The following is a 16,713-nucleotide window of genomic DNA, read 5'->3' as shown; positions in this document are numbered from 1 at the left end:
GCCCAATACATCCACAACATGCTGCTGTGTTGACATTAGAATATTGCTGGCTGCAAATTTTAACATAACAATGGGAAATTACCCCCATATAGCATACATGAAATCCGACCTCGTGGGGCAATCTATACTAGGTGATCTGGGGAATGTGGAGGTGTTTCTCGATAGCAGCTGCTACAGTAGCCTCTAGTCATATATTTGAATGCTGAGCAGCGAGCTCATCGGCTACCGATACAGGAGAGAACCAATCAGCTGTGCCATGTGATAATGATGTCATTAGGTCAGATTGAGTTAGACCTATCAGACTGCACCATCTAGAGTTTCATGCCAGAACTCTGTATTTCTGCTTACAGTATGGACTTTAAAACCAAGTGCTTTATTTAGTCAACCACAGTACTATATTGTCCTTGAGGTTTTGCAGTCTTACCTTCAAACTTCTCAAATTCCTCTTTTAAATATTGCGTTTCTTCAGTGATAATCTCTTCACTTCTTTTCTTGCCCATTCCGAAGTCTCTCGCAGGTTTGCGAGAGCAAAGCCGCCTCATTTCCCTCCAGTTTTCACCATTGGAAAACGAGATCCCTGCAGAGGAATCATTTATCCTTTAATGTTATCAAGTTGAATTTAAATGGTTGTGAGTTCTTTGTGATTATTGTATCACATGCCTAATCTTTGTTTCTCATTTGAAAACAGTACTGTGATGGTATTGTATCAGTTCATAATACCATGGAGATTTACCATGATAATACATATACAATGAATTCGTACCAAATCCATCATTGAAATCATTAAATTTGGGTGTAATATCTCTGTCTCCAACCTCCTCTGAAAGGTTCACTAGTGCCTGTTTGACAGCCTTGTATCCTGCCAATATTACCACTTTTTTGGGGCCAAAGTGCACCGTGTAAACCGACCCATATTGTTTTGACAGCTGTAAGACAAAACATCATTAAAAAGTCTAAAAGCCATACATGTATGGCACAATATGACTGCTTTATTTATTTCTGTCTTTACACTGTAATGTCTCTAATCAGTAGATTTTTTTTTTTTCACCTCCCAAAGGCTCATGTAGGTTTTCTTGAGGTTGAGCATGTGCAGGTTTCCCAGCAGTGGCAGCGGTTTGGGTCCCGGAGGATATTTTCCCTCATCCTGAGGCTGGAGCTGATGGAGAACAGGTAAATAACCAAAAAACAGCAGCAGAGTAGCAAATAAAGCTTCTGTGATGGACACATGCATGAGAAGCGGCTGCACTAAAGCCATAGTCAGAGAGATCTTCACAAAATATCTCAGATCCATCATGAATTCAGGTTTGCTGTATAGGTTGTATAGTCTTGTTCTTAAATACTTTGAAAAGTAGCAGGTGGATCCAAGAGTTTAAAAAAATCAAGGATGAACTTTAGTCAAAAAAAACAAGGTCTTGATTAATTATTAAGCCTTTACTTAACCAGGAGAGAACCTCACTGTAAAGGATTCTGTTTTCTATAGTTAGGTGGAATGCTAGTCTGTCGCTTCCTATACAACTCAGGAGCGGAAATACGTCACCTCCACTAGCGACGCCGCCGCCATGTTGGTCCGGGCCACACTTTCCGTAGAATACGTCACCTCCACCAATGACGCGGCCGCCATGTTGGTCCGGGCAATGAGTTGTTCGCTGCGTGAGGAAAGTGAGTCGCCAGCTGAGGAAAGTGAGATTTCGTTCGCTGCGTAAGGAAAGTGAGTCGCCAGCTGAGGAAAGTGATTCGTTCGCTGCGTGAGGAAAGTGAGTCGCCAGCTGAGGAAAGTGATTCGTTCGCTGCGTGAGGGAAAGTGAGTCGCCAGCTGAGGAAAGTTATTCGTTCGCTGCATGAGGAAAGTGAGTCGCCAGCTGAGGAAAGTGAGGTTCGCTGCGTGAGGAAAGTGAGTCGTTCGCAGCGTGAGGAAAGTGAGTCGTTCAGCTGCGTGAAGGAAAGGAAAGGAAAGTGATTCGTTCGCTGCGTGAGGAAAGTGAGTCGCCAGCTGAGGAAAGTGATTCGTTCGCTGCGTGAGGAAAGTGAGTCGCCAGCTGAGGAAAGTGATTCGTTCGCTGCGTGAGGAAAGTGAGTCGCCCAGCTGAGGAAAGTGAGTCGCCGCTGAGGAAAGGGATTCGTTCGCTGCGTAGGGAAAGTGAGTTCGCCAGCTGAGGAAAGTGATTCGTTCGCTGCGTGAGGAAAGTGAGTCGCCAGCTGAGGAAAGTGAGTCGTTCGCGCTGCGTGGAGGAAAGTGAGTCGCCAGTTGAGGAAAGTGAGTCGTTCGCTGCGTGAGGAAAGTGAGTCGCCAGCTGAGGAAAGTGAGTCGTTCGCTGCGTGAGGAAAGTGAGTCGCCAGCTGAGGAAAGTGATTCGTTCGCTGCATGAGGAAAGTGAGTCGCCAGCTGAGGAAAGTGATTCGTTCGCTGCGTAAGGAAAGTGAGTCGCCAGCTGAGTCGCCAGCTGAGGAAAAGTGAGTCGTTCGCTGCGTGGAGGAAAGCGTGAGGAAAGTGAGTCGCCAGCTGAGGAAAGTGATTCGTTTCGCTGCGTGAGGAAAGTGAGTCGCCAGCTGAGGAAAGTGATTCGTTCGCTGCGTGAGGAAAGTGAGTCGTTCGCTGCGTGAGGAAAGTGAGTCGCCAGCTGAGGAGAGCGATTCGTTCACTGCGTGAGGAAAGTGAGTCGCTAGCTGAGGAAGTGATTCGTTCGCTGCATGAGGAAAGTGAGTCGCCAGCTGAGGAAAGTGATTCGTTCGCTGCGTGAGGAAAGTGAGTCGCCAGCTGAGGAAAGTGAGAAATTCACTCCTTCACTAAATTAATCCTCAGGAAAGTGAGTCGTTCGCTGCGCAAAGTGGGTCGCTGGCTGAGGAAAGTGAGTCGCCAGCTAAGGAAAGTGATTCGTTCGCTGCGTGAGGAAAGTGAGTCGTTCGCTGCGTGAGGAAAGTGAGTCGCCAGCTGAGGAAAGTGAGTCGTTTGCTGCGTGAGGAAAGTGAGTCGTTCGCTGCGTGAGGAAAGTGAGTCGTTCGATGCGTGAGGAAAATGAGTCGCCAGCTAAGGAAAGTGATTCGTTCGCTGCGTGAGGAAAGTGATTCGTTCGCTGCGTGAGGAAAGTGAGTCGTTCGCTGCGTAAGGTGAGTGTGTATTGATGCACCGCCGGCCTATCAGTGGTAAACTCAGTGGCTACTGGCAATTGTATAGTGAATTCCAGCGACAAGTCGGTAGCCTTATTTTTGGACCGGAGCGCACGCCATACAGTAGGAGCAGGTTTCCCCAGCAGTAGCAGTGGTTTGGGTCCTGGAGGATCTTCTCAAGAGCTGGAGCTATAGGAGAACAGATTAAAAAAAAAAAAAAAAAAACCCGCACAGCAGTGAGTAAAGCTCCTGTGGTGGAGACGTGCATGAGAAGCATTTCCACTAAAGCCATAGTCAGAGAGCTCTCCAAAACAACTGCGAATCTTCACACCAAATCAGTGTTTATGTTATTTTTTTTAGGCCATTGTGTCTTAACATGCTGAAAACATGAAGGGAGGAGCTGAAAACAGTTCACAGTTCACAGCTCACAGGCTCACATTCCTCCAAGCAACCAAATATTGAACGTGTGCCAACTTAACACAACTGTATGTAGGACTTTTACTTTGAAATCCCAGTTTCAAAGTTGCTATCATATAATTGTTATCTTATTATATTGTAATCTAATAAGAAGAATGGCTTTTTCACACACTCACAGAGGTTACTCAAGCAAAACTCATTTTTGGACGTGACAGTCACTCAGACTCATAATGAGTCAATTTCCAGGAGTATATGATCCTGATGCTTTTTTTGTGAAATCATTCAGCGTTTCGTCAGATTATGTTGCAGTAGCTCTCATATCACCACCACACACTAAACTGTCCTCGGCAGCTCGGACTCTGAGCTTGACTGATATTTAAATTTATAGCATAATTTATATATAAACTTTATGAATATTAGATGTATTTTATATATATCTTTATATGGTATTTGCCATTTTTCAAATATTGTCATCGGCAGATAAGTTTTTCTGCTTAGCCCATGTGTTCGAGGTGGGACTTTTATTGTCATGGCTGAGAAAGGCAGCGCCTGAGCGCACACAGCTCACATTGTCCCTCTTGTTAGCTGTCGTCGTTAACAGTTCTGTCTAATACAGATATAAGTCTGTCTAATAATCAGAAAGAACGGGTAAACAAAGAAATTTATGTTTACAAAAAGTATTATAACGATTGCTTTCATATTATTAGTAATAGAAAGTCAAACATTATAATACTTTCTCGTTTGCCATCAGTATTAAAGGGATAGTTCACCCAAAAATCAAAATTATGTCATTAATGACTCACCCTCATATCGTTCCAAACCCGTAAGACCTCCTTTCATCTTCGGAACACAGTATAAGATATTTTAGATTTAGTCCGAGAGCTTTCTGTCCCTCCATTGAGAATGTATGTACGGTATACTGTCCACGTCCAGAAAGGTAATAAAAACATCTTCAAAGTAGTCCATGTGACATCAGAGGGTCCGTTAGAATTTTTTGAAGCATCGAAAATACATTTTGGTCCAAAAATATCAAAAACTACGACTTTATTCAGCATTGACTTCTCTCCCGGGTCTGTTATCGGCGCGTTCACAACACTGCAGTTTAGTGATATCCGGTTCGCGAACGAATCACTCGATGTAACCGGATCTTCTTGAACCAGTTCACCAAATCGAACTGAATCGTTTGAAACGGTTCGCGTCAACAATAAGCATTAATCCACAAATGACTTAAGCTGTTAACTTTTTTAACATGGCTGACACTCCCTCTGAGTTCAAATAAACCAATATCCCGGAGTAATTCATTTACTCAAACAGTACACTGACTGAACCGAACGAAACATTGACTCGTTCTCGAGTCAAGAACCGTTTCTGTCGGACGCGTGCGATTCGAGAACCGAGGAGCTGATGATACTGCGCATGGGTGATTCAGACTGACACACAGCGCGTCTGAACCGAACTGGTTCTTTTGGTGATTGATTCTGAACTGATTCTGTGCCAATGTTATGAGCGCGGGTAAACCGAAGGCTTGAATCAAGGGCAATCATCGCCAATGAAGTCATTACGTCGAGCGCAAAAGAACTGGTGAACCGTTTTCGGCAACCGGTTTATTGAATCAAACTGTCCGAAAGAACCCGGTTCGCGGAGAAGAACAGAACTTCCCATCACTACCGGTGATCCGAAAACCGATGCAACCGGTTCTTGACTCGAGAACGAGTCAATGTTTCGTTCGTTATCTGGCTCGGTTCAGTCAGTGTACTGTTTGAGTAAATGAATTACTCCGGGATATTGGTTTATTTGAACTCAGAGGGAGTGTCAGCCATGTTAAAAAAGTTAACAGCTTAAGTCATTTGTGGATTAATGCTTATTGTTGACGCGAACCGTTTCAAACGATTCAGTTCGATTTGGTGAACTGGTTCAAGAAGATCCGGTTACATTGAGTGATTCGTTCGCGAACCGGATGTGCTGTGAACGCGCTCATAACAGACCCGGGAGAGAAGTCAATGCTGAATAAAGACGTAGTTTTTGATATTTTTGGACCAAAATGTATTTTCGATGCTTCAAAAAATTCTAACGGACCCTCTGATGTCACCATGGACTACTTTGAAGATGTTTTTATGACCTTTCTGGACGTGGGACAGTATACCGTACATACATTCTCAATGGAGGGACAGAAAAGCTCTCGGACTAAATCTAAAATATCTTTATACTGTTTAGCAAAAAAATAACGGAAATCTAACAATTAAATAACTACAATAATTTGATTAACTAACCACATAATTTTTATATTTTAGTGAATCTATACAACTAAGCAAATACGCATCGATATCATTTAATCAAATCTTTGAATGACTAATGAAAATTTAATATCACAAACCTTGCAAACTTAGTCAAATCCAGCTGTGAGATCTTGTGACGTGTGCATTTTTATCCAGCATGATCGCGTGTTCTCTGTGTCACAGTCGGTCCGTGTGAATTGAATGCTTTAAACTTTAAACTCGTGATTTCAAATTATGCTGCACTTTAAGCATTTGCCCACTGTCATATTCATCATTTTCTCTGTGTGCTGTATGTAAAATGAGTGTTACCCTGGCTTTATTTGAAAAATATGATTCCCAATGCACACAAACTTCCCAGAATACCGAGTGCCCTTTTTAATTATATTTTTATTAAATATTTATTTATTTGTGAAAAATGCTTTGTCATCTAAAGTATAAGTATGTTTATTTTGTACATTTACCTGTATTTTTTTTAATCCATTGTCAAATGATTTAAAATTTCTTAAATATTAATTAAAAAATAAAATAAAAATTATAATAGCTATATTTTCTATCAGCCCCCCTGCTTTCCAAGATATCAGAATCGGCATCAGCTGTCAAAAAACCAATATCGGTCGACCACTAATCTGAATCATGAATCTTTGAATTCAAACCAACTTAAATAAAAGAAATGATTAACAGACATTAATCAAAATAATTAATTTGAATAAATAATTTTGAATACACCATTATTATTATTATTATTATTATTATTATTATTATTATTACATTTTATGAATAGTACAGGCAATGTAATCAGAACTGCAATAACACATACAAAAAAACACATAGCCAGGGGGAAGGCAAATCAAGTAAATAGGTTAATGATAAACCTAATAATAACCTTGATAACATATAATTTATATTTATTTTTTTAAGAACCAAAAACAAAGGTTGGATTTTACTGAATTTACATTCATGAATACAAAATTTTAACAAAAAATAAACACATCCGCAAGGGCCACCAAAATAAAAAAAAAACTAAAACCAATTTGTACCCAGATGTGAGCTCAACCTGACAAAACCTTGAAACTAGATATCAAGTAAATGTTTTTCTTTCTTTCTTTCTTTCTTTCTTTCTTTCTTTCTTTCTTTCTTTCTTTATAAATAATTAAAAATGCAGCAGGTTTTCCGTAAACGTAAAACTAACTTATTTATAATCAGCCATATATAAAACAAACAAAAATCAAAACAATAACCATATTCAAAAAAAATCAAAATACAAAACATTATCTTGTACTATATTGCCTTAAATTTAATATGCAATATAGAAATCGTTATCAATATAATTACTGAAATTCAATATACAATTCCTGAATTAGTTTTTCAATCCCACATAAACAAACAAAATGTGACCTATGACGTTGAGGAAGACAAAAAATACCATTTTACACTTTTAAAAACCTCCAAAAAGAAACAGACATTTTTCAAATCTTATGAAATAACTGTGAACTTATTTGTTTTATTTAATCAGTAAAATCTGTAAACACTTGCATTTTGCAATTGTCTTGTAGTTAGTTAATTTACCAGAATGTTAAAATGTGGCTAGGACTGTAGATAGGATCTTTTGTTCTCTACTGTGAAGTACGTCCAGGTGAAACTGATTATCAAACAATAAAAACATTGGGCCTTGGTTCTATCCTCTGCTTGTTCACTGGATGGAGACAGATCTCTGAGATTGCAATCGAGTGTAAGAAAGGGATGGGCTTAAGTCTGCCAAACATCATTTTGATTCAAAATGGCAAGGTTAAAAAAAACTTGTTTTCATGGTGTTTTATATATATATATGTGTGTGTGTGTGTGTGTGTGTGTGTGTGTGTGTGTGTGTGTGTGTGTGTGTGTGTGTGTGTGAATGCTTAAAAATCATGATTTCTGTGCTTTCACCCTGCATATAAAGAATGAACACAAATGTATTGCAGGCTGAATTTGTTTGAACACAAAATAATGCATCAACTTTACTGTAAAAGAGTTCGTTTGACTGCGCACAGTTTATGTGGGGTCGAGTTCAAGGTGAATCCCACCGCTGGTGTGAGATCCAGCTCATCTCCAAACATTCCTGGAGGAGGAGTGAAGCTGAAATGCTGAAGGAGGAAGGTGAAGAAAAGGAAGAGCTCCATCCTGGCCAAACTCTCTCCAAGACAAGCCCTGCGGCCTAAGAGAGAGAGAAAGAGAGAGAGAGAGAGAGAGAGAGAAGGCCACAAACCTCTACACATCATAAAGAACAACAAAATCTAAAATAAACTATTTGTTTCCTTTCACCAGGGCATAAAAACAGAAGCCTTGGCCCATCAACATTCATTTGAGACAATTTAAAAAGGATATTTCATCAATAAAGAAGACAATTAAACCCTGCATGAAGGAAAACAGAGAAAGTGAAAGTCGTGACATTTGTCAAGTATGGTAACCCATACTCGAAATTGGTGCTCTGCATTTAACCCATCCAAGTGCACACACACAGCAGTGAGAAGTGAACACACACAGTACCTGCAGAGAAGGGCATGAAGGCATCTCTCTTCACAAATCGCCGCTGCTTGTCCAGGAAGTGTTGGGGGTTAAAGTTCTGGGGTGTTTCCCATTCATCCTCATCCCACAGCACAGACATTAGAAGAGGAAATACACATGTGCCCTGCTCAAGGAAAAACAAAAAACATAGCATCTTAACGTTTCTCACAAAAAGGTGAATATTTTCTGCATTTGAAAATGTATGCATGTTCATTTTTATTTATTTTTACTATTATTTTACTTTGGTGGAATGGGGTAATGTAGGTGAAAATTGCATTTGTATTAGGAAATGTTTCTTTTTTTTATTTTATTTTACAGTACGCTAACCTTCTTGATGAAGTATCCATTGAAGTGAACATCACAGCTGGTCATATGTGGGATACTCATGGGGGCTATGTTAGCAAAAAAAACAAACAAAAAAAAAAACAACACTGATTGATTGATGAAGGGTATATTCTGGGTCAAGTGCAAGTTCAGCTCAATATACAGCATTTGTGGCAAAACAAGTCAAACCAAAAAAACAATATTCACAAATCTTCCACATTTACATAACATAAACAAATATTAACAATACCAGTTGATTAAAGGGGTGATATGTAGTGATTTAAATTTTCCCTTTCGCTTTGGAGTGTTACAAGCTCTTGGTGCATAAAGAAGATCTGTAAAGTTGCATAGACTAAAGTCTCAAATCCAAAGAGATATTCTTTATAAAAGTTAAATGTCAACCACGCCCCCCTAAAATGGCTTGTTCTATGTCACGATGTGGGATGATTTGCATAACGCAGCCCAAATGTTCATGCAAAGAAAGAAAGCGTAACTTTTATTCTCGCTGTTGCCACCCAGCCATGTTGTGGAGACACTGTGTGTTGGCCAAACAATATGTACAATAGAATTATGACCTTCCAAAAGATGACACAACTAGAAACAGTGGTTAACTTATATTTTGGAACACTGTTCCAGAACAGTTCAACCCAAATATTCAGATGTGTGCAGCGCATTTTATGGAGGACGAGGACTGTTTCCTGAACCAGTAGCCTACAATGCTTCTGTGCACAAAGGCTGTTTCTACAAAGTTGGGCAGTTTCAACTTTACAAGGACAGTCTGACGCTTCTGACCCACAGCCTGTAAGTACTTTTTTTTATTTAAATAATTTGACACTGATGATTCAAACACGAGTTTTAAGCAGTGTAGAGTAGCGCTTGATGTTTGTTGTTTCTCCGATCACAGATGCAGACATGGTTTTATGTTTACGCAGCATGATATGCAACATGTAAAAAGACAGCACAAGTCATTATAATGAGTAATTATGTCCCCACTGGTGGCAAAAAAAAAAAAAAAAAAACAACACTGATTGATTGATGAAGGGTATATTCTGGGTCAAGTGCAAGTTCAGCTCAATATACAGCATTTGTGGCATAATGTAGCTTACCACAAAAATAATTTTCACACATCTGTCCTCTTTATATAACAGCAAACATCCATACCAATACCAGTTGATTAAAGGGGTCATATGTAGTGATTTAAATTTTCCCTTTCGCTTTGGAGTGTTACAAGCTCTTGGTGCATAAAGAAGATCTGTAAAGTTGCATAGACTAAAGTCTCAAATCCAAAGAAAAAACCCTTACAAAAGTTAAATGTCAACCACGCCCCCCTAAAATGGCTTGTTCTAACACGTCCCCACATATCTATGTCACGATGTGGGATGATTTGCATTCCCCATCCCAAAATGTTCATGCAAAGAAAGAAAGCGTAACTTTTATTCTCGCTGTTGCCACCCAGCCATGTTGTGGAGACACTGTGTGTTTCATTGTGAAAGTGAAACTACTTTGTTTGACCTTCCAAAAGATGACACAACTAGAAACAGTGGTTAAGTTATATTTGGAACACTGTTCCAGAACAGTTCAACCCAAATATACAGATGTGTGCAGCGCATTTTATGGAGGATGAGGACTGTTTCCTGAACCAGTAGCCTACAATGCTTCTGTGCACAAAGGCTGTTTCTACAAAGTTGGGCAGTTTCAACTTTACAAGGACAGTCTGACGCTTCTGACCCACAGCCTGTAAGTACTTTTTTTTATTTAAATAATTTGACACTGATGATTCAAACACGAGTTTTAAGCAGTGTAGAGTAGCGCTTGATGTTTGTTGTTTCTCCGATCACAGATGCAGACATGGTTTTATGTTTAAGCAGCATGATACGCAACATGTAAAAAGACAGTATAACTTATTATAATCAGTAATTATGTCCCCACTGGTGCAATTAATGGGTTTTAATGTTTTTGTTTGGTCGTGCTGGGAGACGGAATCTAAGTGTATAGAAAGGGACATAACATTTCTGTCACACGCTTGAGACATTCGGCCAATCACAATGCACTGGATAGCCGGCCAATCAGAGCACACCTCACTTTTCACAATGATGAGCTTTGTAAAAATCGACGCCTTTCAGAAAGGCGGGGCACAGAGGAAAACAATAATGTACAGTATGTGGGAAATAATGTTTTTTTTTAAACCTTAAACCGCATAAACTCATTACATTACACCAAATAATGTTTTTTTTATAGCAAAGTACTATGACCCCTTTAAGAACACATAAAAAGGGGTATTTTGCACAGATAATGCCATAGTATCATGTCCACAAATAGGGGACAGTACTGTGTGCACCATTTTAATGAGACACAGACAAACATAAGCGCTCATAAACAATGGGTGCGTCTCAATCAGCTCCTGAGTTTGTGAATCAGTATTTCTCAGCTGAGTGCAAAATCTTTGAAGGACAGCTTTTTAAAATGGAGTAAACTTATTTTGTCATTCCACTGCCCTGCCTCTTGTGTTTTTTAAACACAAAATGCACTGTGTGAATGGTTACTAAAGCTATTTTTAAGAAATCATGTTGTTTTTATGGTTTATGGCGTTGTGTTGTCATGATGACAGTGTTTGAAATGTAGACGTAACTTGAACTTGGCTGTACTATTGGAATAGCAAGTTTTAGCAAATAGCAAGTTTTAATATTATGCCTCACCCTAACACAGATATTTTTTAATGGAAATTCATTTGATGGGGAAGTATTATTATTATGCCATAATGAACCCAGAATATTCCTTTAACGGTTTAAGAATTTCTATCATACCTTGTATGTGTGGATATTTGGCCATGAGCAGCAAGCCCCATCACTGTGTTGTACTAGTAGTGTTCAAGATTAGTGTTCAGATTCAGATTGACCTAAATAAATACCTCTGCATTCTGCATGCGGACGAGGAACGAATCCACAAAGCCTCTGAGATCCTGCGAGTTCAGCGTTTGATGTAAACTGCTCACCAGCTCTGATATCTCTTTGATATCGAGTGCTAGGTTATTCATGATTAGTTTCAAATTCTTGAGCCATGGACCCAAGAAAGGAAACTTGTTGTAGAGCTGGACAACAAACATCAAGAGATGTCTTTATGACCATAATGCAAAACCTATTTATCTCTATTCTCACTGATTATATTTAAATAATGTGAACCTGTACGGATGCTGTTCCGCTCAGCCTGACGCTCTCATTGGCTCAATCCACCATACTCCGTAGCTGAGGGTCTGTATACTCGAACCTGCGTCCATACACAATGGAAGAGATGACACTTGAGGCAGCATAGTTCATCAGCCGTGTGGTTTCAAATGGTTTTCCTACAAAAGAACAAGCTGTAGTGTTCAGTACATCTGTCTACATTGCTGTATTTATCTCCATGTGTTTTTCAAGGAGACTTTTGTAATTTTGTTACTGTCTCTTTAGAAATAAATCATGTGTTGTTGCATCTTTCATTGGTTAAAGCATTGGCTGAATTAATAACTACTAATACCACTAATACTTTACCTTCCTCTAGTAAATGGCATGTTTCCTCTATGATTTTCTCTTCAATTTTTTTCTTTCCCATCCCGAAGTCTCATAAGTTGGTGAGAGCAAACCATCTCATCTCTCTCCAACTCTCTCCATTGGCAAATATAATACCTACAAAGATGTTTTATTTCTAAAATGAATCTTACAGATATCATATTCCTGTGGTGCTAGCGATGGTTTGATTCCTAGTAAATGCTTGAACTGATAAAAATGAAGACCTTGTAAGTGATGCAAGTCATTTTGGATAAAAGTGTCTACAAAATGCATAAATAAATGTAAATCATATGCAAGATTTATGCATATACAGTGGCTTTGGGCACACAATTAATATATATAACAAAACATGGTATCACAATAAATTTTAAAATTTAGTACTTTTCAGTGAAAACATTTCTCATAATGAAGATTGTTTCAAAATATAAATCCATTTAAAATATAAATACTTATACAAAATATAAAATATAAATGCAAACTTTTACATTCAGAACTGAATTCATACATCCATTAAAAAAGACCTGGTCAAAAATACATTAAAAATGGTTCAGAAAAGCGTAGTTGGTTCTGAGAAAAGATTGAGCATCACTTAATCCATGTGAAATGTGACATCTGAAATGTGAATAACAGACTACTATAAGTGTGACTTAAATGTCCAAAAGTGTCCAAAAATGTATACCAGTGTATGTAACTTTGCGTCATTGCATGTAACTCAAATGCTAATAAGAATAAAGAATCCGACTGGGGTGATCTTACCATGCCCTTTAGTTAAATCATGGAACAGTGGCATGATTTCTCTGTCTCCAAATTCATCTGCATGATTAATAAGAGCTTGCTTCACTGTTTTGTAGCCGCCTAACACAACCACTTTCTTTGGACCAAAGTAGACTGTAAAAACTGGGCCGAACTGCTTTGCCATCTGATAAAGATTGAAAGAGATGTTACAGGCAGTTATATATGGAGGACCAAACCTGCAGAAATTAAAAATAAATAAATATATGAATAAATAAAATAACAGGAAAATAAATAAAGAAATAATTTACTTGATAAAAACAAATATAGTTAATTTGTAATCAAATTTTATTACAAATTTATAAATTATTACTTCTTTCCTTTTTTTGTATTATATTATTTTATGTATATATTTTTACATATATTTTTATTCTTTCTAACTTTTATTTACTTATTCTCTCATTTATTCCAAGCGGCAACCTCCCGCTCTCTCTCGTGAAGCCAAGGAGTGACTTAAACTGTAATTCATCAACTGGCCGCTTGAAGCTGACTGCAAAAGGGAGTCAGTCCATAGACTCCCCATGTTAAAATGCCCAACTTTACAGCAGAAAAAAAAAAAAAAAACATATAGTTTTTCATATAGTTATATAGTTCAAAAAATTATTTTGGTCTATATAATTGCACAAGTGAGTTTTGCAACAGGAATACTGCAAAAGGAGTAGCAAAAGCACCAGGCCCAGATGGTGTTACACCAGCCTGTTTGAGAACCGCTGCTGACCAATTGGCCCCCATCTTTTCACAGATCTTCAACAGATCTCTGGAGTTGTGTGAAGTGCCTTCCTGCTTCAAACGCTCCACCATCATCCCCGTTCCAAAGAAACCCAAGATAACAGGACTTAACAACTACAGACTTGTGGCTCTAACGTCTGTCATCATGAAGTCATTTGAAAAACTGGTTCTGGCTTATCTGAAGGACATCACTGGACCCTTACTGGACCCCCTGCAGTTTGCTTACCGAGCAAACAGGTCCATGGATAATGCAATCAGCTTGGGATGGCACTTCATCATGCAACATCTGGACAAAACAGGGACTTATGTGAGGATCCTGTTTGTGGACTTTAGTTCGGCTTTCAACACCATCATCCCAACATCCCTCCAGACCAAACTGACCCAGCTCTCTGTTCCTAGCTCTATCTGTCAGTGGATCACCAGCTTTCTGACAGACAGGCAACAGCTAGTGAGACTGGGGAAATTCATGTCAAACATCCGCTCCACCAACACTGGTGCCCCTCAGGGATGTGTTCTCTCCCTACTGCTCTTCTCGCTGTACACCAACGACTGCACCTCAAAAGACCCCTCTGTCAAGCTCCTGAAGTTTGCAGACAACACTACAGTCATCGGTCTCATCCAGGACGGTGACGAGTCTGCTTACAGACAAGAGTTTGAGCAGCTGGCTGTCTGGTGCAGTCTTAACAACCTGGAGCTGAACACTCTCAAAACAGTGGAGATGATTGTAGACTTCAGGAGAAACCCCCCTGCACTCCCCCCACTCACCATCATGAACAGCACTGTGGCTGTAGTGGAGTCATTCAGATTCCTGGGAACCACCATCTCTCAGGACCTGAAGTGGGACAATCACATTGACTCCATTGTTAAAACAGGCCCCAACAAAGGTTGTACTTCCTTCGCCAGCTGAGGAAGTTTAACCTGCCACAGGAGCTGCTGAAACAGTTCTACTCAGCCGTCATTAAGTCTGTCCTTTGCACTTCAATAACTGTCTGGTTTGGTTCAGCTACAAAATCAGACATCAGAAGACTACAGAGAACAGTTCGGACTGCTGAAACAATTATTGGTGCTCCCCTGCCCACCCTTCAAGAATATTTTTTAAACATATTTTTGAAGTATACCACTGTAAATTTGAAATCCCAGATTAGCACAGTTTTTTCATCCAATTATCTATTTTAAAACATTTACTGTACTGTAGTGATTTTATTTTTTCTTAAATTAACAGGTCTGAAAAAAATATTGACAAGGCTTTTGTACAGCAAATTTGCTGCCAGTAATGAATAAATAAAATGCCCAAGATCTAGCAAATAGCAAAGGGTGGGAAAGCATTATTATTATTATTATTTCATAAGTGAGAAGATAAGTGAGAAGCAAAATTATATTAAGTGAAAATATACAGTCATGGCCAAAAATATCGGCACCCTTGGTAAATATGATCAAAGGAGGCTGTGAAAATTAATCTGCATTGTTTAAAAAATTCACAAAAATCTAACCTTTCACTGGATAATAAGAATTTAAAATGGGGGGAAATATCATTATAAAATAAATGTTTTTCTCTAATACACATTGGCCACAATTAATGGCACCCTTTTATTCAATACTTTTTGAAACCTCCATTTGCCAGTTTAACAGCTCTAAATTTTCTCCTATAACACCTGATAACAGATCAGAGACCATTCCTTCATCCAGAATCACTCCAGACCCTTTAGATTCCCAGCTCCATGTTGGTGCTTCTCCTCTTCAGTTCACTCCTCTCATTTTCCGCAGGGTCCAGGTCAGAGGACTGGAATGGCCATAGCAGAAGCTTGGTTTTGTGCTCAGTGACCCATTTCTGTGTTGTTTTTGAGGTTTGAGTTTGGATTATTGTACGGTTGGAAGATCCAAAAACGGCCCATTATAAGATTTCTAACAGAGTCAGTCCCTTATCAATTTTTTTATCTGTTGGTATTTGATAGAATCAAATATGCCATGTATCTAAACGAGATGTCCAGGACCTCCAGCAGAAATATAGGCCCACAACATCAAAAATACAGCAGTATATTTCATTATACACATGGGGTACTTTTTATCCCTGTATTCACCAAACCCATCGTGCATGTTTGCTGCTAAAAAGCTCATTTTTAAGTTTCATCTGATCATAGAAGCCAGTGCTATTTGAAGTTTCAGTCGTGTCTGACAACTGAATATGCTGGAGTTTGTTTTTGGATAAGTGAGAATTTTTCTTGAAACCCTCCCAAACAACATGTGATGAAGTAGGAGCTGTTTGATCCTTGGAGAGTCTTTAGCCACTCAAACTCTCCTTCTCACCATGCATTAGGACGATATAGACACACATCCTCTTCCAGGCAGTTTCGTAACATTTTATGTTGATTGGAAATTCTTAATTATTGCCCTAATGGTGGAAATGGGAATTTCACTGCTCTAGCTCTTTTCTTAAATCCACTTCACTAATCAATGAACCTCAATTATCTTTTACTGCACATCGGAAATATATTCTTTGTTTTTTTCTGATTTTGATAGATGATTAAGGGAATTTGGGCTTTGTAATCTCTCCTCTTTATATTTCTGTAAAACAGGAAGCCATGGCTGGATAATTTCATGTTCATAATCATGCTGGAATGCTCAAAATTTTGAATATGAATGGGAATATACTTCAGAGATATTTTACTCATAAGAATTTCTAGGGGTGCCAATAATTGTGTCCAATGTGTATTTGAGAAAAACATTTATTCCATAATGATATTTCCCCCCATTTTAAATTCTTATCCAATGAAAGGTTAGATTTTTTGTGATTTTTTAAAATAAAAGATAAAAAGGATTAACAATGCAGATTAATTTTCACAGTCGCCTTTGATTATATTTACCAAGGGTGCCAATATTTTTGGCCATGACTGTATAATCAGAAAATATACCTTTAAGTTTATCTCATTAGCAATATTATTCTTATACACATTAATATAACTTAATGTAGTCTTATCTTAAGTGGT

At 38.6% G+C, this 16,713-nt stretch overlaps 1 protein-coding gene and 1 pseudogene across 1 annotated transcript; both read right to left on the bottom strand.

The window, feature by feature from the left end:
• Positions 1-549: 549 nt before the first annotated feature.
• Positions 550-1,560, bottom strand: LOC122136098 (cytochrome P450 2K6-like). Its single transcript, XM_042717627.1, has 2 exons — positions 1,049-1,560; positions 550-926 (listed from the first exon to the last, which is right to left on the bottom strand). Exons 1-2 carry the CDS (start codon positions 1,292-1,294, stop codon positions 675-677), a joined length of 498 nt encoding a protein of 165 aa, XP_042573561.1. The 5' UTR covers positions 1,295-1,560; the 3' UTR covers positions 550-674.
• Positions 1,561-7,685: 6,125 nt separating this feature from the next.
• LOC109092647 overlaps positions 7,686-16,713 on the bottom strand; it is a 48,279-nt pseudogene continuing 39,251 nt past the window's right edge.

The sequence above is a fragment of the Cyprinus carpio genome, chromosome A3 (assembly GCF_018340385.1).
Source record: "Cyprinus carpio isolate SPL01 chromosome A3, ASM1834038v1, whole genome shotgun sequence".
Taxonomy (NCBI): domain Eukaryota; kingdom Metazoa; phylum Chordata; class Actinopteri; order Cypriniformes; family Cyprinidae; genus Cyprinus; species Cyprinus carpio.
The sequence above is the reverse complement of the archived record's forward strand: the minus strand, read 5'-3'. Positions and strand labels throughout refer to the sequence as shown.

Excerpts from the sequence above, each read along its gene's own strand:
- LOC122136098 (XM_042717627.1), bottom strand. The coding sequence starts at position 1,294 with ATGATGGATCTGAGATATTTTGTGAAGATCTCTCTGACTATGGCTTTA. Across the intron at positions 927-1,048 it reads CCTACATGAGCCTTTGGGAG|CTGTCAAAACAATATGGGTC; the intron begins GTGAAAAAAAAA and ends TTTGTCTTACAG.